This window comes from Bos taurus, chromosome 25, assembly GCF_002263795.3.
Source record: "Bos taurus isolate L1 Dominette 01449 registration number 42190680 breed Hereford chromosome 25, ARS-UCD2.0, whole genome shotgun sequence".
In the NCBI taxonomy this organism is placed as follows: Eukaryota; Metazoa; Chordata; class Mammalia; order Artiodactyla; family Bovidae; genus Bos; species Bos taurus.
This window is the reverse complement of record NC_037352.1, coordinates 28155952-28179607: the sequence shown is the minus strand read 5'-3', so window position 1 is coordinate 28179607 and position 23656 is coordinate 28155952. Positions and strand designations below refer to the sequence as shown.

Below are 23656 nucleotides of genomic sequence, written 5' to 3'. Positions count from 1 at the left end.
AAGATGTCTCTTTCAACACTGTCAACAATGGCAAAAAATTGGGAACTATTCATGTTAATCAAGTGAGGAAGGTTTCCATCAGCAAGAGCTTTGATAACTGTTGAGAAACTATAGAAAGAAACTATGGATTGTTACTGAGAAGAGTCAGTGGGTAGCACCTCTGAGCACAGAACAACCTTTTAAATGGTGAATACTAAAGCCTACTAACTTAAAGGATTTCACTTGGGTATAAGATGACTTTCACTTCTAAAAGTAGCAGTATGCCTTCTGAGACTCAGAGAATGGATGTACTTTTTTCCTGTCTCTTCCTCTGCAATTTCTAAAACCTAGTCTATTCTTTAGGGTCTCTGCTACAGTCCTAGGAAGCCTAAATTAAAGCACAAAGAGACTTGATATTTCTTTAGCAATGCATCACACTGGAAACTGAGGTAGGTGTGCAGGATAACAACAGTGCAGCTGCTAGGAGGGTCTCAAAAGCTGCCTCCATCTCCTTCATATCTTCAAACAGTCCCAGGTCACTGGAGAGCTGGTCTAACTGCTCTCCAAAGAATCTACATGTAAGAATCCTATTTGCTTTACCCCAGCCTCAGAGTCCAGAGATTGTTCCAGTTCTGTTCATTTCCCCCTAGTTTTACTGAGATACAACTGACATATAACACTGTATTACTGCTCCAGCCTTCTGACATAGTAAGTGTCTATATCATGCTAACACTGACTTCACGGTGCTTCTGTCTACTATCTGTGGGGCAAGCAGACACTATATCAAAACAGGGGCTCAAGTTATCAGAATAGGTTTTTTGTTTTTGCTTTTTACAAGATTCTCAAGTCTTTCCTTCTCCCTCTATTCAGAGAACTGAGTCCGAAGCCCCCCTCTCCAAGCCCTGGGCATAAGCTGCTCAGGCTTAAGGTCCTGCACCCTGGGTCCTTTATGAACCAAAACCAGCATGTTTGCTCCAGTACCCCTTCCACTGTTAGCGGGTTTGGTCCCTAACAAACTTTTTTTATATTCCTCACATCCTCTCAGGAACCGAGTCTTCTTTCTCTCAGCCTCTTCTGCTAGAATTCAAGTAGAAGGTGCAACACAAGCCCACAGCGTCAAATGGCTAGTCAGTGGCAGAATGAGGCTCAGAAGTCCCCAGCTCAGCACTCTCCCTTTATACTACGCTCTGCATCTTATTACTATTGGAAAATTCTTATCGTTAAATTCTTCCTTCTCTTTTTGGTTTGTTGTAAAAACCAGCAAGACATAACAGAAAATATGAGTGGGAATATTAAATATTATAAGTGTCTTCCAGGAATCAATACGTTCAGAGAGGTAAGGCTCATATGAAAGGGGAAAAAAACACACCAAAACCCTAAATATGTGATATCGCAATTTAATAAAAAAAAACAAAAAGGGGTCAGGATAAGACATCAAACAAAAGGCTCAATCAACAAATAAGTGGGAAACTGTGTCTCCTCATTATCCTTTAGGGAAAAAAATGCTTCAAAAGTTAGGAGCTATGGTACTGACAGAAGTTAGGAACTTTCTATTGACCAAGCAATTTCTATTTAGTGCAGGAAACCAAGTACAGAATCACTTATAAAAACAGCGAAGTTAGAAATGGAATTTCCTCTGGCTAAAGGAATAGTGTTTCTGGACATTCTATCCTCTGGTACTAATGAACTGAGGATTTTACTAGACAGAAATGAGCTAGGTACACAGAATCTAAACGTTCCTAGAGAACCCTCCCACCTCAAGCTCTGCAAAACAAGGAGACAAAAGTAGGCTTCTGATTTAGAGGGTGCACTGGAAATAAAAATAACAACAGCAGGCAAATTTGATTTTCTCTGCATCAGGTTGGTGCTGAGCATGCGTTTCATGTTTCCCCTTATCTAATCCCACAGTCCTCTGAGGGAGGTATTATTCTCTTTTTACAGATGAAGTAACTGTGAGGCACAGAGACATTAATTTGTCCATTGTAGTAAAATGGCAAGTTACTAAATACCATGATTGAACTTCCATTTTAAAAGGGTCATCTTAATTGCTCTGTTAGTCTGCAGAGGATAAAGGACAGAGTCTGGAGCAACAGCAGTAATCTAGACAGGACAGGGAGGTGGTGGTGGAGGTGGTGCAAAGCAGTACCTTTGTGGATTTTCCCCCCTAATTATATCTAGATATCCTAATAGACTAGATGTGGAAAGATAAAGAGCAGAAGGGAGTCAAGGATGACAAAGTTTTTGGCTTAAGCAACTACCAACTGGAAATATGAAGTTGCCATCAACTCAGCTGGGAAAGGTTCTGGGATATAACAGATTTTCAGGGGTTTAATTTGGAAATGTTAAGCTTGAGACATCTACTGGACAATACATGAAAATGTCAAGTAGTCAGAAATACAAATCTAGGATTCATGGAAGAGGTCTGTGCTGGGATATATAAATTTGAGAATCATCAACTTATAGATGGTATTTAAAACTTGATACCTGATGAGATGACCTAGGTGCTCAGGGTAGAGAGAGGGAGCAGAGGGCTTAACACTGAAGCATGGAGGTATTCCAACATTAAGAGGTCGAGGAGAAGAGGGAGAACCAGCAAAGACTGAGAAGAGGCCACCAATGACAGAGAAGGAAAATTTTAAAAAGTGGTATTTAGAAGTCAAGTGACTCTGACTAATGTCAGATTCAAATTCGTGGAGTGAGGTATCACCAACTCCGTTATAAGCAAACCCTTCAGTTGTGGATCACCTAGAGTACAAAGCTAGAGAAGAGAAGAGAAGTTATCTAAGCTGCCTGTGAAGCTTCAAAAACCCAAGAAAGAAGAGGTTCTGAATACTGACTGAAGTAAGCAATGCATCTTCTTGTTATTTGTCCTCAGGCCACTTTCCATTTTCTTACAAGATTAATTAGAAGCTGACCAGCCATGCCCAGTACCACTTCACCTGCTACCACAGCCTCACCTATAGTAATAGTTTACAATTAAGACGTAAACAGAAGTCTCCATGGAGCTAAAATGGATGTCATTAACATACCTGCAGACTGAAGATTGAGTCTTCTATTTAATTGAGTCTTTTAGGTCCCTTTTCCTTTATACACATTTTTAACCATCACAAGTTATCTGGTTTCAACCTATAGCAATCAGATACAGCAAACAGGAAGGTAATGGGCAAGTACTGATAACTGAGAAGTGACAAATGAAACAAAGGAAGACACAGAAATTGTAAAAGGCAGATAGGAAGCCTTGAGTTCTTTAAGAAAGGGACCCACAGTTCCATATCCTATATAAAGAGAGGATGGGCATTTTCTAATACAAACAGTAATTTCCTTTGGATGAAATAAAAATTCAAATTATGATCAATAATTTACGTAAGAAGGTAATGAAATAAATCATCAAAATGCAGAGGAATTCTACATCAAAATATTAAGGTTTGGTCCTAAATGAGACACATCTACCCAGAAACCTGACTTTCTAGAATGATGGGTTCCCCAAGGATCTCAGACAGTCAAGCGTCTACAATTTACAGGAAAAGGTGGCAGACATGTTATGAGGCCTAATTCTGAATCTGGCTTGATCTTATGGAGAATATGAAACTATTTCTAAATTATTTTCATGCTAAAAGTGTTTGTGGCCACATTCCCTGATGATCCCTGTGTCTGGTATTTAAGACCTATGTAATTCCCTTCCTTTAAGTGTGAGTTGGACCTAGTGACTAGATTCTAACAACTAGAATATGGCAAAAGTGATGAATGTTATTTCTGAGATTAGGTCACAAAAGTCTGTTTCTTCTGGCTTGGGTACTCAAGATGAACAATGACTTAACTCAAAACATTCTTTCAAAATAAGAAAATTTTAAACAACGTCCAGAAACACATACTAATGACCATACTACATGCACTGCAGATTTTAAAGTGCTACTTTTGCTCATTGTTTTCTTCAAAGTGTGTGCATGTATATACACATATGTGTATACATACACACACATTCCAAGGGTTAAAAGATTAGTCTTATAACCTCTGGTTATGAATTCAAATTTCACTGTAAGCTCAAATCTAATTTATTCCTCCTTTCTGCCTTCTTCCTTCTTTCCATCCTCTTTCCAAGAGCGCTCAAGTGCACAGAATTGGATTACTTCTTAGTTAACGACAAACTTTCACCATTGGTCCATGCATGGCCCGCTATTTATTTTGTTATGCAGTTCACTATTTTTAATAATATAAAGAGCATTTCCCCTCAAGAAACAATGTTAGTTTCACATGCAGAGAAAACACAACTCCAGCCAGATATGATAATGCAGAAAGGAATCTAGATTTTGAAATTTACATCTTTAATCCCACTGGGCTCTTCTGGCCCACTAGAGACTTATTATCGCTAAAATACAAACATGAAACAGCTGATAACATGCATGTTTACATATTCTCATTTGTCTTAAAAGTATTCTGGCAGCTTTGCAAACCTCAGACTGGGTTTCTGCAGCATTCAACAATTGTGTGTTACAAACAATGGACAAGTGCTATTAGTACATTCCCTATATCAAGAAGAAATATATTCATCAGTTCATAAGCATCATCTACTCCTCCAAAAAGGTTTTTAAGAAAAAGTGTATTGACTTTTGGGTGAGGCTGGACAAGATGAATCGGAACGTAAATTGAATTGGGAACGTGTAATAAATGTGACATAGGAACCTCTATAAGAAAGCAGTATAAATAGAGCAAACTTAGCATCAGGGGATTGATATCCAGGGGAGAAAAGTTTAACATGCAGGATGATTAAGAAACTGTATTTTACCATGGGATACTTACCAGGCAAGAATGAATACATCTCTATTCAAAGGTAAACGTGTTGAACATAATTTTCAGTAACACTGAAGGGCAGTTAATACACACAGGTACAGTCAATAATAATTTTATCAATTTCCTTTCACTGGGGTGCTTTTTCCTTCTTTTCTCAAACTAGGAACTTTTAACTTATCCTTTAAACATGACAATCCAGTAGAGCCAGTTCTGTGTTCACATAGCATCCCAAATGCCTTAAATTTATGGTAGTTATCATGTTGAACTACAGTTAGTTACACATCTATTTTCAGCATACTTCTTAAGGAGAGGGACAGATCCTTAATTATCTGTATATCCTGGATGCAGGGATGAATGGACTGTTGGACAAAAAAGAAATGAATGAAGAGATTCCTTCCTAATGGTCTCCATTTTTACAGATGATGGACCGAAAATAGTTTCTGAGGCCAATTTACAGTATAGATTAAGCAGAGAAGCAGAAGAAGCAACTTCATTGGGCCCTCCCTGATTGGAACTTACTGAACCTTGAGGGCTAGATATGACATTATGTTATAGAATACTGTTAACTCATTCTATTCAATTCTACTTTTCTATTCAATTCAATTCTACTTTTCAATTCTATTCAATTCTATTTTTGGAAATAAATGAATTCAAGAATCAACCATGAAAAAGAATGAAATAATGCCACCTGCAGCAACATGGATGGACCGAGAGATTGTCACACTGAGTGAAATAAGTCAGAGAAAGAGAAATATCGTATGATACCATGTATAAGCAGAATAGAAAAAGAAATGTTACAAATGAACTTGCTTACAAAACAGAAATAGACTCACAGACTTATAGAATGAATTTAAGTTTATGGGAGGAGGGATAGTTAGGGAGTTTGGGATTGACATGTACACACTGCTATATTTAAAATTAACCTTCTGTAATATTGCACAGGGAACTCTGTTCATTATTAGGTAACAGCCTAAACCACTGGACCACCAGGAAGTCCCAGGAATTTCTATTCTTAAAAAGACAGCCTTAACGGAGAGAAAAGGCAAAGCAGGTAAGTGTGAGAATATATGTGAGATACATAAAAACATCACACATCAAAATACGAAGAGAGGTGGGTCATAGAGGATCCTGCTGTGATGTATGTCAGAGAGTGTTTTGCCTATGTTCTCCTCTAGGAGTTTTATAGTTTCTGGTCTTACGTTGAGATCTTTAATCCATTTTGAGTTTATTTTTGTATATGGTGTTAGAAAGTGTTCTAGTTTCATTCTTTTACAAGTGGTTGACCAGATTTCCCAGCACCACTTGTTAAAGAGATTGTCTTTAATCCATTGTATATTCTTGCCTCCTTTGTCAAAGATAAGGTGTCCATATGTGCGTGGATTTATCTCTGGGCTTTCTATTTTGTTCCATTGATCTATATTTCTGTCTTTGTGCCAGTACCATACTGTCTTGATAACTGTGGCTTTGTAGTAGAGCCTGAAGTCAGGTAGGTTGATTCCTCCAGTTCCATTTTTCTTTCTCAAGATCGCTTTGGCTATTCGAGGTTTTTTGTATTTCCATACAAATTGTGAAATTATTTGTTCTAGCTCTGTGAAGAATACTGTTGGTAGCTTGATAGGGATTGCATTGAATCTATAAATTGCTTTGGGTAGTATACTCATTTTCACTATATTGATTCTTCCAATCCATGAACATGGTATATTTCTCCATCTATTAGTGTCCTCTTTGATTTCTTTCACCAGTGTTTTATAGTTTTCTATATATAGGTCTTTAGTTTCTTTAGGTAGATATATTCCTAAGTATTTTATTCTTTTCGTTGCAATGGTGAATGGAATTGTTTCCTTAATTTCTCTTTCTGTTTTCTCATTATTAGTGTATAGGAATGCAAGGGATTTCTGTGTGTTGATTTTATATCCTGCAACTTTACTATAATCATTGATTAGTTCTAGTAATTTTCTGGTGGAGTCTTTAGGGTTTTCTATGTAGAGGATCATGTCATCTGCAAATAGTGAGAGTTTTACTTCTTCTTTTCCAATTTGGATTCCTTTTATTTCTTTTTCTGCTCTGACTGCTGTGGCCAAAACTTCCAAAACTATGTTGAATAGTAATGGTGAAAGTGGGCACCCTTGTCTTGTTCCTGACTTTAGAGGAAATGCTTTCAATTTTTCAAATTGAAATGCTTTCCCATTTTTCAAATGGGACCTAATTAAACTTAAAAGCTTCTGCACATCAAAGGAAACTATTAGCAAGGTGAAAAGACAGCCTTCAGAATGGGAGAAAATAATAGCAAATGAAGCAACCGACAAACAACTAATCTCAAAAATATACAAGCAACTCCTACAGCTCAACTCCAGAAAAATAAATGACCCAATCAAAAAATGGGCCAAAGATCTAAATAGACATTTCTCCAAAGAAGACATACAGATGGCTAACAAACACATGAAGAGATGCTCAACATCACTCATTATCAGAGAAATGCAAATCAAAACCACTATGAGGTACCATTTCACACCAGTCAGAATGGCTGCAATCCAAAAGTCTACAAATAATAAATGCTGGAGAGGGTGTGGAGAAAAGGGAACCCTCTTACACTGTTGGTGGGAATGCAAACTAGTACAGCCACTATGGAGAACAGTGTGGAGATTCCTTAAAAAACTGGAAATAGAACTGCCTTATGATCCAGCAATCCCACTGCTGGGCATACACACTGAGGAAACCAGAAGGGAAAGAGACACGTGTACCCCAATGTTCATCGCAGCACTGTTTATAATAGCCAGGACATGGAAGCAACCTAGATGTCCATCAGCAGATGAATGGATAAGAAAGCTGTGGTACATATACACAATGGAGTATTACTCAGCCATTAAAAAGAATACATTTGAATCAGTTCTAATGAGGTGGATGAAACTGGAGCCTATTATACAGAGTGAAGTAAGCCAGAAGGAAAAACACCAATACAGTATACTAACGCATATATATGGAATTTAGAAAGATGGTAACGATAACCCTGTATATGCGACAGCAAAAGAGACACTGACGTATAGAACAGTCTTATGGACTCTGTGGGAGAGGGAGAGGGTGGGAAGATTTGGGAGAATGGCATTGAAACATGTAAAATATCATGTATGAAACGAGATGCCAGTCCAGGTTCAATGCACGATACTGGATGCTTGGGGCTGGTGCACTGGGACGACCCAGAGGGATGGTGTGCGGAGGGAGGAGGGAGGGGGGTTCAGGATGGGGAACACATGTATACCCGTGGTGGATTCATTTTGATGTTTGGCAGAACTAATACAATTATGTAAAGTTTGAGAATAGAATAAAATTAATTTAAAAAAAAATAAATAAAAAACGAAGTTTAAGAAAAAAAAAAAAAGTATCAGGGAACCAAGGATGAACACGGAAATGGCAAAAAAAATAAAAAAATAAAATAAAAAATACGAAGAGAATTTCTAAAAATCATTAAGGAAAAAGCAAATGATTTCGTAGAAAATTGGGTAAGAGACTTGAAAAAGCATTTCATAACATAGTTCAGTGGCAAATAGCATGAAACAGGGTTTGCTCTCTTTAGTTATTAAGGAATACTCATTTTAACCATAATAAAACATCACTACGCTCCTATAAGAAAGACTAAAATTTTAAAAGATTGACTCTAACATTGACGATGTAGAACAACTGAAATTCTCATATACCTGCTAGTGAGAGAATATAGTCACTTAGTATTATCTCCTAAATTTGCACATTCAAATGCCCTCTGACCCATACATTCATTCATTCTGTGATGGAAAAGATTAACTTAGCAGGGTTATTTTGCTCAAATGTTGCACATTCCCAAGAAAGGCCTATTTTCAGGACTGCTCTTTGCTGGCTCCAGGGATCTGAGCCTAGAGTGTTCTGTCTATAGGAATACATGTCTGAGGCCTTGGGCTGGCCTGTCCCAGTTTGAGCAGCTAGTTTATGTTAGTAATTTATTTATGGTGAACATCTGTTTTTTCTCTGGGGCGGGGCGGGGGGGGGGGCGTCTACATGCCTACATGACCAATCCCCAATAAAAACCCTGGATTCAGAAGCTCTGGTGAGCTCCCTGGTTGGGAACAATTCACATGTGCTGTCACACATATTGCCGGGTGAATGAAGCAAACCCTATGTGACTCCACTGTGAGGGACATTTGAAAGACAGCACCTGGTTTCCTCCAGAGTTTTTACCCCATGTGCCTTTTCCCTTTGTAGGTTTTACTTTCCATCTTTTTGCTATAATCAGCTACACTTGGAAGCATAAGAATTTTAAGACTACTGTCTTGGAAAATCCTAATGTAACTCTCAGGCATATTCTTAAGAAAAATGCATACTCATGTATGCACTTTTGTTAAGACATGTACCAGGATACTGTATGTACAAGGATACTGTATATCAACATTAAAAGACATGTACAAGGATATTGTATATCAACATTAAAACATCCCTACAACTATAAACAACTCAAATGTCCAAATAGTTGTGCAACTATAGTATCACATTTAAAAACAAAAATGAATTACTGTGAAATGCAACAACATGAAACTCACGAATGTTAAACGACAGAAACCAGACACAAAAGAATACTGTCAATACCCTGCAGCTAAAGACTACCAGGAATATAGCTGTAGTTGAACATGTTGAATTCATTACTCCTTTAAGCAAGGGAACACACACACCATGGAAATGTGGGATGTCTCAGGAAAAGAGCATCAGGAAGGACTCTCATGATTTTGGTTAGGTGATTTGGGGAAAAGTCCAAGGAAACAGGGTTTTTCTCTGGACTGGGGGCTGCCAGCAAGCAGTGATTATTCTCTAAATGGGTATCTTAATAAATCTTATCTAAAAGAAAGGAACAATAGAAGTGAGAATAAAGCTGTTTTTGGTTAAGAAGCAAGATGTGGGTATTTGGTATTTCATTGTTACTACAAAGTGGTCTTGTCTTTTCTCAGTTCATCGTGGTTAAAGAGGACTCCTGTCTTGTGTTGGGGTTCTGTGAGATCATTGGTACCCAGGTGAAGACCATCATATTTTAGTGGTGAGCACAAAAAGTCAGTTTCTAATCAACCATGGGCTAGAGGTTGTGTCAGATCAGTTCTATGGTGTCTGAGATTGCTTTTTTCCTTTCTTCAAAATAAACTGTATGATTTCATTTATATGAAATTTAAAAGCAAGCAAAATTAAATCCATGATGGCAGAATTTAGGATAGAAGTTATCCGTGGAAAGAAGGAAAGAGGAGGAAGAAATAATTTGGAGGCGCAGGCACAGGGCTTCTGAGTACTCCTACTGTCTCCTTGAAGAGCAGCAGCATCTCTGGGTTGAAAAGTGGTGGAAAAATAGAAAGGAACTGGCAGTAGTCTGCACAGTCTTCATTCAGTGATAAAACACGGTCAATAGGCTTTCCGTACAAGATGAGGTCTTTGTATGCCCGCGTGTCTGTCAAATCACTATTTAGGAGAACGTGTCACTCAGTCGTAAAGAATCCACCTGAGATGGAGAAGACGCAACACAAGCCGCATTTTCAATCCCAAATCCCCTGGAGAAGGAAATGGCAACCTACTTCAGTATTCTTGCCTGGGAAATCCCACAAACAGAGGAGCCTGGCGGGCTACAGACCATGGCGTCGCAAAGAGTTGGACATGACAGTGATAAAACAGCAGCAGTCACTTGTTGAAATGCAAAATGTATTAAGTGAAAAATATATAAAGAATTCACATGAAGCCCACTGATACTTATTCAAGATTTCAAGTCCCAAAAATGAACATTTGAAAAAAGCAATGTTGAATGTCTATCAGTGTCACTACATTGATTCAACAACAACAGGAAATAATACAGGCACACCTTGGAGATACTGTGAGTTTGGTTCTAGACAACTACAATGAAGCAAATATTGCAACAAAGCTAGTCACACAGATTTTTTTGGTGTCCCAGTGCCTATAAAAGTTATGTTGACACTATCCAGTGAATCATAATCATTTTGCTGGTAGAGGGTCTTGCCTCAATGCTAATGACTGCTGACCATCAGGGTGGTGGCGGCTGTAGGTTAGGGTGGCTATGGCAATTTTTAAGAATAAGACAACAATGAAGTCTGCTGCACTGACTCTTCCTTTCATGAACGATTTGTCTGCAGCATACAATACTGTTTGATAGCACTTTACCCACAGAGTAGAACTTCTTTCAAAACTGGAATCAATCCTCTCAAATTCTACTGCTGCTTTATCTACTAAATTTATATGATATTCTAAATCCTTTGTTTTCATTTCAACAATCTTCATAGCATCTTCACCAGTAGTAGATTCTATCTCAAGAAACCACTTTTCTTGCTCATCCAGAAGAAGCACCTCCTCATGAATTAAAGTTTTATCATGAGGTTACCGCAATTCAGTCACATCCTCAGGTTCTATTTCTAATTCTAGTTCTCTTGCTGTTTCCACCACATCTGCAGTTACTTCTTCCACTGAAGTCTTGAACCCCTTCAAGTCATCTATGACAGCTGGAATCAACTTCTTCTAAACTCCTGTTAATGTTGATATTTTGATCTCTTCCCATGAATCATGAATGTTCTTAACAACATCTAGAATGGTGAATCCTTTCTAGGAGGTTTTTAATTTCCTTAGCTCAGCTCCATCAGAGGAACTGCTTTCTATCTAAGATACAGTATTATAAAGATATTTCTTAAATAAGACTTGAAAGTCAAAATTATTCCTTGACCCATGGGCTTCAGAATGAATGCTGTGTTAGCAGGCATGGAAAAAAAAAAAAATCTCATTGTTCATTCCCATCAGATCTCTTGGGTGACCAAGTACATTGTCAGTGAGAAGTAATATTTGGAAAGGAATATTTTGGGCTTCCCTTGTAGCTCAGCTGGTAAAGAATCCACCTGCAATGTGGGAGACCTGGGCTGTTTGCTTTCTTAACATTTGTGTGTTCACTGGAGGAGCACTTTTAATTTCCTTCAAGAGCTTTCCCTTTGCATTCACAACTTGGCTAACTGAAGGTGCAAGAAGTCTGGCTTTTAGTCTGTCTCAGCTTTCTACATGCTCTCTTCACCAAGCTTAATCATCTCCAACTCTGATGTAAGGTAAGAGGTATATAACTTTTTCTTTCACTTAACACTTAGAGGCCATTGTAGGGTTATAAATTGGCCTAATTTCAATATTGCTATGTCTCAGGAAATAGTGAGGCCCAAGGAGAGGGAGAGAGATGGGGGAATCACCAATCAGTAAAGCAATCAGGACACGCAGAACATTTGTCAATTAAGTTCACGGTTAACCTTGATTTAATTTCTAATTGATACTTAAAGGACACTACATTCAACACATGCAAAATACACATTCTTATCACGTGCACATTGTACATTCCCTGAGATAGAACAGATGCAGGACTATAAAACAATTATCAACACAAATTTTGATATGTTGTATCTTCTTTGTCATTCAGTTTAAAATATTTTCTAATATCTCTTATGATTTTTTTTTCTTTGGCTCATTAATTATTCAGAAGTGTGTTAATTTCCAGATTGTTTGGGCTATGACTTCAAATGTTGCCTACAAGAACTTCATATTAGGACACAATACTTTTGGTCAAAGAAATATTCTTCTTCCTCTGTCTAAGGTTTATTTTTGCTAATAACAATCATTTTATTGAACACCTACTAACTCTCAAGTGCTCAAGATACAAGTGTATATGTGGTCCATGCCTATAAAAAATCCTTAGTATAAAAGAAGTAGTAAATAATATAAATGATACTATAACTGCAAGAGCAAAGGCAGGCACGAAGAATAGCAGAAGAATCTGTGGCACATAAGAGGCGTCATGTGAGCTGAGTCTTAAAGGACAAAGTTGTAAAATGAAGAAGAGAAGCAAGTTAATCAAGGCAAGAAGAGCAAGTGCAAAGGTACAGGGTTGTTATAAAAATGTGCCAAGAGAATGAAAGGCAGGTAGTGTGGTGTGACTAGAAGGATAAAGAGAGATGAGGTTGAAAAGTAAGACTGAATGCAGCAGACGAAGAATCTTAATGCTGTTTTAAGGAGTTCCATTATGGTTATGAAACAGAAGATCTCATTGAAACGACAAGAAAATATTGGATAAACTTTTCTTTAAAGCCATCAAAGAGCAGTGGATGCAAAGAAGCAATGAAGTCTAGATGACTTCCAGAGAAGGATGAGTTCTTCAAAGGTGAGCGAAGAGTCTCTTTCTATCTTGAATCAATTGCCTAATCTGCATATAGGTAGGCAGAAAAGCAGGCCTACCAGAGGTGAAAGATTTTGCTGATAAGACAAAAAGAAGCTGAACTTTAAGTGGCAGTGTGAACTGGTATGATGAATTCAATCTAGAAGAGGCCCAGATGTAAAAATAAATCTCTTGGTCTAATGACTATAACCCAAGGGACTTCTGCTGAGTAAGCAGCAGAGGAAGCAGAGAAAGGAGAGAGATCTCCCAAACTTGTGTGGTCCTTAGATTCTAGGGCCCTGCTGCAGCTGCAATCCAGAGGTGAAACAAATTAATTTAAGCTTCAACCCACTCCCTGCCAGCTGCTATTTTTAAAAAGCCAAAGAAATCAGCCTTTCATCCTCAGAACACAGGAAACTGCGGGTTGGGCTAAAGGTCAAATCTCCATAATTTCATTTAAATCTAGAAGTAAATGGACTAAAACTGCTGCTCAGATCCAGCTCAGTCTGACTCAATGAAATATGAATGATCAGCCAAATACCCCAGCTGCCTGAGAGAGGAAAGAATATGCCCCATCTGGGAAAAATAAAGGAAAAATATTATCTAGGTTACTTCTTTTATAAAAAAGGTCCAGTATGAAACAAACTCTAAAACATGCAAAGAAGTAAATAAGCATAATTCATAATTAAGAAAAAGAGCCAAAAGAAAGACCCATGTATAAGAACTTTAAAATAATTATAAAAATGTTAAAAGAATTCAGAGGAGAAGATGAACAGAATGAGTAAAGAGATGGAGGATTCCAGCAAAGAAACAGAAATTCTAGTTCTGAAAAATAAATTATCTGAAATGAAGTTGTTGGATGGGATTAATAGCAGGTTGGACACAGAAGAAGAAAGGATCAATGAATTCAAACGTAAGTTAATTAAAAGCAAATTAAACCTGAAGCGAGAGACGGCAAAAAGAGGATCAGTGAATCTGGCACTTTTTAGTCAAACTGGCAAAAACTGAAGAGAAAAATCTTATAGCAGTCAAAAACAAAAAACAGGGCTTCCCTGATGGCCCAGCGGTAAAGAATCTGCCTGCCAATGCAAGAGATGTGGATTCAGTCCCTGGGTTGGAAACATCCCCTGTAGAAGCAAATGGTGACCCACTCCAGTATTCTTGCCTGGGAAATCCATGGACAGAGGAGCCTGGCAGGCTACAGTCTATACCATCAAAAAGAGTTGGACACAGCTTAGCAACTAAACAACAACAAATTCTATCAAGTGAGCAATGTGTCAGAGAAGTACAGAACTGCTGAACTTTAGTACTCAAAACCAAAAAACAAACAAACAAAAAAAGCTATCACATTCATAAGAATTTTAGTTGACTTCCCATAAAAACAATGACAAGCAATAAAATAACATATTCTGGGTGCTGAAAGTAAAACAAACAAGCAAACAAACCTAAAAAACCTGTCAATCTAGAACTCTACACCAAGCAAAATATTCTCATATAATGAAGGAGAAATAATGACATTTTCAACATGGTTGCATAAAAACAATGAAATGGCTACGCTTACATGAGATGAAGGAGATTTCCAGAGAGAAACATCAGAGATGATGAGACACACTTCATAATGAGAGCTAACTACTTACAAATATATAAAAAGGTATGCTCCTAATGATACAGATTCAAAACACATGAAGCAAAATTGATAGAAATAAAAGAACAAATTCACATCTTTATCCAAAACTGATAAAATTAGACCCCCCAAAAGCAATAAGAATTAGAAGATCTGAGCAACACTGTGAAACAATATGACCTAATCAATATTTATAGAATTCTGCAACAATTGCAGAATATACATCCTCTCAAGTGACATGTGAGAACATATGCTGGCCATAAAGCAATTTTCAATATATTTCAAAGGACTGAAACCACACTAGTGCATTCTCTAATTGTAATGGAATTAACTTAGAAACCAACAATAAAAAGTGCATCAAAAACTTTCCAAAGATTTGGCTGAAAAGTACCATTCTGAGAAGTCTGGGCTTTATCCTATAGTACTGGTGGAGCTATTCAAGGTGTACACAAGGGAATAGTATGTTCAGATACATTCAGATTTGAACTGTTAAAAAAAGTAACTGTCATTGAGTATGTTTTTAAATGTAGAAGAATGAATACACTCACATACACAAAGGAGAATAAACCATAATTCATGTGAAAAATGAAGAGAAACTGAAATAAATAAGGTAGCTAAAATAGGAGCTGAGTCAAGATAATTTCAAATATATAATCAAGGGGGCTTGGTGATTAATTAATTACATGTCATCTGCAAAGCTAGGTAATCCTAACTACCTTTGATCACTAGACAAACAGAAATGCTATGATGGAGACAGGAAAAACACAGAGAAGTTTTTGAAAACACAGGTGTGCGGTACAGGCTCTCCCGTTAATGCAAGAACATTGATTCCAACAGCTGTAGCTTCTCTTTTTTTCAGTGTGTCCTTTTAAAAAAATTTTATTTTAATTAGAGGATAATTACAATATCGTGATGGTATTTGCCATACATTAATATGAACTGGCCACAGGTATACATGTGCCCCTTCCATCTGAAGCCCCCACCCACTTCCTTCCCTACCCTATCCCTCCAGGATGTCACTGAGCACCAGCTTTGGGTGCCCTTACTGTTTGGTTTAGGAATATAAACCAACTCCCTCTCCCACCTAACTAATATTCAAGTTCCTTTTTGTTTGCTCTGTGGGTTCTGTACACTGATACGTGCTTTTCTATTTGACTATTTGTTCTTCCTTAGTACTATCTAATCTGGTCTTCAACTGGATATTCCATTCACACTTGGATTTGCTTTTCAGCTCCCTCTTCAGGTTTAGTAACCAGGTCTGTTACTGCTGTTTGGGGCTTGACCCATGTGTCCTGAGGACTCTGCTCCCTGGCTCATAGACAGTGCAAATATAGATAAACACAGCCTAATCTCGCCCCTAGTCTATATTCGTGCTCAGTTTAGAGAATAATCTGTTGAGCTTCTATCAGGGAACAGGTATGGACAATAAATTCATTTTGGACATTGAGTTTGAAGTCCTTGTGAACAACCAGGTGGAGAGATACAGAAAGCTGAAAAAAAAAATGAGCTTGGGGCTCAAGAAAGAGACCCTAGGAGATACAGATTTATGATAATCAGCAAATAGATTGTAATCAAAGTTACACGAGTGAATGAGCTTTTCAAGGAGACTATAAAACAGAAGTTCTTAATCTGATGGGCTTTAGAGGCATCTATGAATCCATTAAAATTACAGAATAAAATTCTCTCTATATATATGTTGTCTTATTTCTCAGACAGGGACCCATAGTTTTATCAGATCTCAAGGTCTATAAATCTAAAAAGATTAAAAACCCACAGGCAAGGAGATTGCTAGAATGTAATCTGGGGAGGGAGACTGCTGGAATGTAACCTAGAGGGCGCTATTTACTGAAATGTGCTACAATTTGGGGATTAGAGACCTCGGTGATGGGAAAGGACATGGAATATGTTAGCATTTCATTTCCAGTTTACCATCTGAGTCAGAGAAGCCATGAAGCACATGATTTTCTACTCAAAATTGAGCAACATGTCTCCAAAATACACTGACTCAGACATCAATACTTCAAGACTATACAAAGTTGCATGAAAAACAACAATTTTAGGCCTAGAACTTTGAATTCTATATTCCCAGTCAAAACGTGAATTTTCCCCCTACTCCCATCCCATAAATAAAAGGCATAATCTCCCCAGCCATCTTCTTTCTCTGGAGTCAATCTCATGTCACAGCTGACAAGCGAAGAACAATTTTTAAGCATTACCTTATGAAACTTCACGATCATCAATGCTCGATATATTAGTATCTGAGCTTTTACAGAAAAAAGCCTTGAAAATATATAGCTTTGGAAAATTCCGGGAAACAAGGATGTCAGCTTGTATGCTTTATCACAAAAAGCTCAAAAATGCAACTTTGGTTCATACTTTATCTTTTTATTCCCAAAATTACTTGTTAACTTTAGAGATAGATGGGGTTGGGGAGGGAGGTTTTTTCCAGTGTATACTTTGAAACTCTTCAAAAGCCACAAATGTGTATGAAACAAACTCTCTAGTCACAAGGATTCAAACCACAGCATTCTTCCCTACTTAACCACTTAAGCAAGCCAAGAACAGTCTAACCAGCCAACTCACATGTAGGAAAACTATAATGTCTACTGCTTGGGAAACCTCTAAATATCATTTATACATGTACCTTGGTTTATAAAAACCATTTTAGTATGTACAAAAGCAAAAGCTATGAATTACCAATTACCAAGAGATTAAAAAGGACTATGATAATGGATGCTGGACTGTGTACTGTCTTTAGCAGAACATAATTGACAAAACTTTAACACACATAAAACTTTTTTTAAACTTAGGAAATAGTTTCATAAAAGAATATATGTATGTAGGTAATAATTGGAAATGTTTGATTACATTAATGAAACTTATTAAAATTAGCAAAAATCTAAAATAAAATCACCTATATTATGCTGATAGTTCAAAAGATTAAAAAAACTTTATCAACATATATCATGTACCTTAAAATTTTAGATACTCTGACATAGTTTAATTCCACTTTCATTATTCTAACCTTTAAAAAGAGAACCCATTAAAATACAGTATGTGCAAAGATGTTCATTGTAGCACTGTTTGCCGAAGAGAAAATTATAAACAACAAAAGAAAAACAGTGAAATGAATATATAACATATACTAGGGAAACCTCATTCATTCATTCACTTTTCATTCATTCATTCACTTATTACTGTGTTTCAAAAGGATTTAAAGTGGTTCATATAATGTTATTTATACAACCATGAAAAATTATGTTAAAAAACATGTGCACAATGAGAAAATGCTCATGAATATTAAGTGGAAAGGGTGGGATATAAGATTTTGTGTGTGCAAAAGTAAGATTAAAAGTTATGCAATCTTACCTTTGTTTAACATGTACAGAAGAAAGGAAAATTCATCAAAATACTAACAATGGTATTTGTCTGGGTGGTAACATTATAGGTGAATTTTTTCCTATCTTTTTAATTTTATAAGTTTTATAAGCCGAGCTTATAATTTTATAATAATCCTTATATATATGAAAAATATTAAAAGGATAAAGATAATTTTAAAACTAAAAAATCTGCCTCCTTATATGATGGTTTATAAGAAAACAGCTCATTCCAAATAGCCACTAATGACTTGAAAAAAGAAAACAAAAGTAATATCTAAGAGTAAAAAATCCACATGGAAATCAGCCTCATGAAATATAAGTTAGTCAATTAAAAGTATCAAAAGAAAGACAGAATAAAGAGATAATATAAGATTGTGGGGAGGGGAGAACACTGCATAAAAAGAGAATACCAGAAAAAGAAATTTTAATCTTGAAAATCAAATAGCCTATCAGTGACTTATGCTAACATGTTTGTCTTATTTAAACTGTAGTTTCAAAAAAGACTAAATCTAGAGATTGAAAGTAGAATTGTGGTTGCCAGGGGCTGGAAGAAGGGGGAATGTATAATGAGTATGTTGTTTCAAATTTGAAAGATGAAAAAAGTCTTTGAGATGGATGGTGGTGACAGCCATACAACAATGCAAATGTACTGAATTGTATACTTATAAATTGTTAAAATGGTAAATTTTGTTATTTGAATTTTACCACAATAAAAAAAAAAAGAATACATTAAGATCTGATTTGAGATAGATTATTCAGGTAAGGTATATATTCAGATTTTTTGAGTTTTGAGCTTTTCTCAAATAAGATTATAGAGATGTGAGCATAACTTATTAAAAGATATAGTTGTAGTCATACTTTACTAGCAACTTTCTCTAGGTCAGAGGGTAGTTTATTGTACCTATTTATAATTCTTCTTCTCATGGAGTCAATGCTTAGTTTTCAAATACCAAGAAATCATGCCTCATCTAACCAAAGTAAAGCAGCCATTAGATTCAGAGTAAAAAGAAACTAGAAGTGAGGTCACTAACAATTCTGGTGTTTAGACTAGTTTATGATAATCAGCTAATAGGATAAATCTCTTCAACAGTAAGCACTATTCTTAGAAAAATGGGAAAAAAGAGATTGAAGAATTGTCCCCACAGTCCCTGGAAAGAGCCATAGTTATCCTATAATGCAGTGGAAGATTTCTGACGATGAAGCATTTTACAAATAGGATTTTCCTAATTTAAAATAATTTTCTGATCATAAAAAAAGCAAGAAATAAAACAAAAAACTTTCCCGGACCCAAATTCCATACCCAGTTTTCTCAATTCACTTGGAAGTTCTCACTTACCCTTCTGGTGTTTTCAAGGATTTTGGGATCAGGTTTTCCATAGTTAGGTGGATTGGCATATGGGTCATATCCAAGTTTGGCAAGCATGGGTGCAATCACTGCCATGTCTTGTAAAACATCTGGAGGTATCTTCCCAACCCATTTTGATAGAGCTCCCACATTGACTGGCTTGATGACTTGGTCTGTAGATCTCTCCACTCTGAAAACAATATAATCTGAGTAAATATGTATTTAGAATATCAAAAACAGTATTGGAAATTATTTTTGATGACTTTAAAAATTACAAGTCTCTGGATTATAAAGCTATTGAAAAGGGGCACATTTTTCAGGCTTAACATTATTTACTAGACTTTTTTTTTAATGTTCTCAATTTCACAGCAATTATTGGCAGTCTCAGATTTCTAGAAATAGGAAAAAGGGTTAGCTGAAAACATGTGCACAAAATGTATTACTGACACTTTGATTACAACATTCAGAAAAAAAAAAAACATAAGATGCTCAGAAAAACAGCTGATCAACTTAGTTGAAATATATCAAAAAAACACAGGTAAATAAGACGGCTTGATGAAAGATGACCAAAGGGACAGAAAGATGTACACATTATGTGAAAAAGTAAATACAGCAAAATGTTAATTGTAGCTAGTGGATATAATTCTTTCAGTTTTTTGTATGTTTGAAATTCTTCATAATAAAATATTAGGGGGAAAATAGTCGACCACTATCCACTAACAATGCAAAAGATTCCTATGTCTTATTTTTTTGTTGATTTCCTAAAGAACTCTGTTTTTTAAGGAAGAAAAGTGCTTTTATGACTTTTGCTATTACAAAATAAATGTGTTCTAAATCTTGACCTAGATATTTACTTTAAGCCTATAGTGATACTATGTTTGATCAAAAACTCATAACATTAGCGCAAAATATAATACAAAAAGACATCTGTATTTAAATTGGATCTGAACTAGCAGATTTAGGCCTAATGACTATCAAAAAAAAGTGGCAAAAAAATGCCTAAAAGAGTTTTATATTAATATCATAATACATTAGAAGTCATTCAAACACAGTATTCTGATAAAAGGTTAAAAAAAAACCTTTTCCTTTTTCAATCTCTCACTGAAGATAAACATTATCTAATAAAGAATCCCTCAAAGGGGCTACACTCCTTCAAAAATACACAAGAGAAAATAAAATGATTCTTCCCTGGGATTCTGTGAGGCCACTAAACCCAGGTTTCCTCCCTGTCTTGATGGCCACCTTCTTTTTTCTCTCTCAAAAATTTCTCCAGGACTCCAATGCTCTCTTCACTCTATGCATTTTCCCTGTATGGCTTCATCTCTATGATTTTTTCTTGATATTTTTTTACCTGAGTGAAGAACATCCTAGTATGTCTAGGACAGGTCCAATTTAAATCAAGTGCCCCCAGCTTAATGATGAACAGCACATCACACTCATACCCATGAACGTCCAAGTTTGTATGACACATTATACGGTCACCCTACCCATATACCCTGCACACACCCAAAAACTAAGGTGGTCCAAAACTGAACCCCTCATCTTTTGTTCAAAATCTACTTCTCTTCATATACATCTTATCCTGATAAATGGCACCACCACCTGTCTACAAAGCAAACCCAGAGATCTCAGATGGGACAGGCAGAAAGCAAGATCACTCCCAAATTATTCAAGTGCTGGAGGCTCTATCTTTGAGTAGGAAAATCTCTCCCACTGGTCTTACTGCCACTAACCTTAGTTCATGTCACCATCATTTCTCACCCAGATTACTACAAAAGTCTCCTAATTTCCCTGCATTTAAGTAGCTGGCTTCCCTGTCCAACTATCTTATCCTTCCACTAGAATATAAGGAGGGCAATGTTTTATTAAAAAGGGCTTCCTGGGTGGGTCAGTGGTAAATAATCTGCCTGCCAAAGAAGAGAAGTAGGAGACGTGGGTTGGATCCCTGGGTAGGGAAAGTCCCATGGAGAAGGAATTAGCAACCCACTCCAACCCAGTCTGGATAATCCCATGGACAAAGAAACCTGGTGGGCTACAGTCCATTGGGTCACAGAGCTGGACACAACTGAGTGACAATGAACACACATGCATGCAACGGTGTAAATACTCCCACTATGTCATCAACCACAGAGCTGAGAAGAGATGCACAAAAAAGGTTTCTCTATGCTGGGAAAGAATTGAAGGCAGGAGGAGAAGGGGACAACAGAGGACGATATGGTTGGATGGCATCACCAACTCAATGGACATGAATTTGAGCAAGCTCCAGGACAGAGAAGCCGGGCGTACTGCAGTCCATGGGGTCGCAAAGAGGCAGACACGACTCAGCAATTGAACAACAAACAGCTGAGGCAATCCAGCTCCAACAGACCACTGGATATATAGGGCCACAGTCTCTTATCCAAAATCCTGAAATCCAAAAAGTTTCCAAAACTAAACATTTTCCTGTAACTCATATGGGAGCAAAACCTGAACTGATAAGAACCTATTTATAGTCTTTATTCTTCTTGGAGTAAACAATCAGTCTTTGATGCAGAAATATGTACTTGATTACAGAGTGCTGACCTAGAATGCACAGAGGATGTTATGTGTTACGTACATCAAATGACCTTTCTAGCATCCAAAAATTTCTGAATTCTAAAACACATCTGTGTTAACCAATGAAGTCGTACATAGATATGGTCTTATATGTCATGATTGGGAAGTTGATTTTATCTTGAAAATGATGGGGAATGATATAAGGGTTTTTATTACCGAACTGACAAGACCAGATTTTATTACAGAACCGACAAGACCAGATCATCCTTATCTGCATTCAATATTGATAACTACGGGAAGAGTAGATTGAAGGAAGAGGTAACTGCAGTCAGAAAAACCAGTGAAGATGTTCAACTATATACTGAAAGAACTGAGAAATGATTAAAGCTTCAACTACTGTAAATGGCATAGAGACGGAAAGAAAAGAATCTGCACAGATTTTTTTAAACTGATAAGACAGTGGCCAATTAGATATGGGGAGGAGAGAAAGGAGTCTAGATGAATTCATTTTTGACTTGAAGGACTGAATATACAATGTTATCATTCACTAATAGAGAGATCAATAGACAACATAGAGGGAAAGCTTAAGTATTATTGCTTAGTTTCATTTCAGATGTAGGGAACAAAAGAGAAGAGATAAATTTTTTTAGTAGTCAGGAAGTTTCCAAAAGTCTAAAGGAAAACTAGAGCTGACTAAAAGACTGAAATGTAGTATGTATTCAGTAAAAAAACAGCTATTATTATTTTTGTATCCAGATTGTAGCACTGATTCAGAAGAAAAGTGAAAGTCATTATTTATTATGATTGCATAAATGATTTACAGATAAAGTTCAACCATCTCCTGTCTGACAGACAGAATTCTAAAATGAAAAGGCTTTTTGTTATGTAACCACTGAGTCACAAGCTCCATTGGTAATGAATGCAGTTGTGAGAGAGTCAGTTCCTAGGCAGGTTGATAGGGAGTCTAGGGGTCCCCAAGGAGAGAGGGGTCTGGAATTCTCAAGGAGGAAGAAAGGACAAACTTTTTTCTTTTTCCACATTCCTTAGGATTATATAACAATAATGTATCCTGCCTAAGGACAGTCTTTGGATTCAACCTTCTGTTATCTTAAAATGTTAATTATGGGAGTAGACCTGGTCTTTACAAGGATGTATCCTGCCTGAGGACAGTGTTATCTTAAAATGTAAATTATGGGAGTAGGTCTGATGAGGTCTTTACAACCTCCAGACATTCTTTGGATTCATTGGAGAGTATATAACTTCATTGTTAACACTAGCAAGCGGGTACTCTTTCTACCCCCTTCTGATGCCTATGTCAGAAGCTTTCTCTATCTCCTTTATACTTTAATAAAACTTTATTACACAAAAGCTCCGAGCGATCAAGCCTCGTCTCTGGCCCCGGATTGAATTCTTCTCCTCCGGGGGCCAAGAATCCCAGTGTATTCCTGTGATTCAACAACAACCTTTCAGTTGCTATGGACTTCTTAAGGGGAAGAACTTGGGAAGGCCTACTACATAGTGATCAGGTGCTTCTCTTTAAAGGAGCAGTAATGGCATTTTATGTTGTTGAGCATAAAATCCAAATTAAATATTTTTTGAGCCCATTATGTGTCAAGTGTTAGATATTAAGGATGCAAACATGAGGTTATGGCCCTCCTCTCAAGAAGCTCAGAGTCCCTTAAGAGAGATAAACATATACATGATTAATATGCAGCATGATAAATGTGATGTCAGAGGTTAGAAATCATATTATGGGACTGTACATAACAGAACTAGGCCATTCTTCTCCTGGAATGGGACATGAGTCAGCATAAATT

At 36.8% G+C, this 23656-nt stretch overlaps 1 protein-coding gene across 2 annotated transcripts in view; it reads right to left on the bottom strand.

Annotated features, from left to right (window-relative positions):
* Positions 1-23656, bottom strand: part of TPST1 (tyrosylprotein sulfotransferase 1) — a 116485-nt gene that overhangs the window by 8529 nt on the left and 84300 nt on the right. For both annotated transcript variants that reach the window (XM_005224894.4, NM_001077912.1), the window contains exon 3: positions 19296-19494. In XM_005224894.4, coding sequence (XP_005224951.1) covers positions 19296-19494 — 199 coding nt within the window. The remainder of the gene's footprint in view (positions 1-19295; positions 19495-23656) is intronic.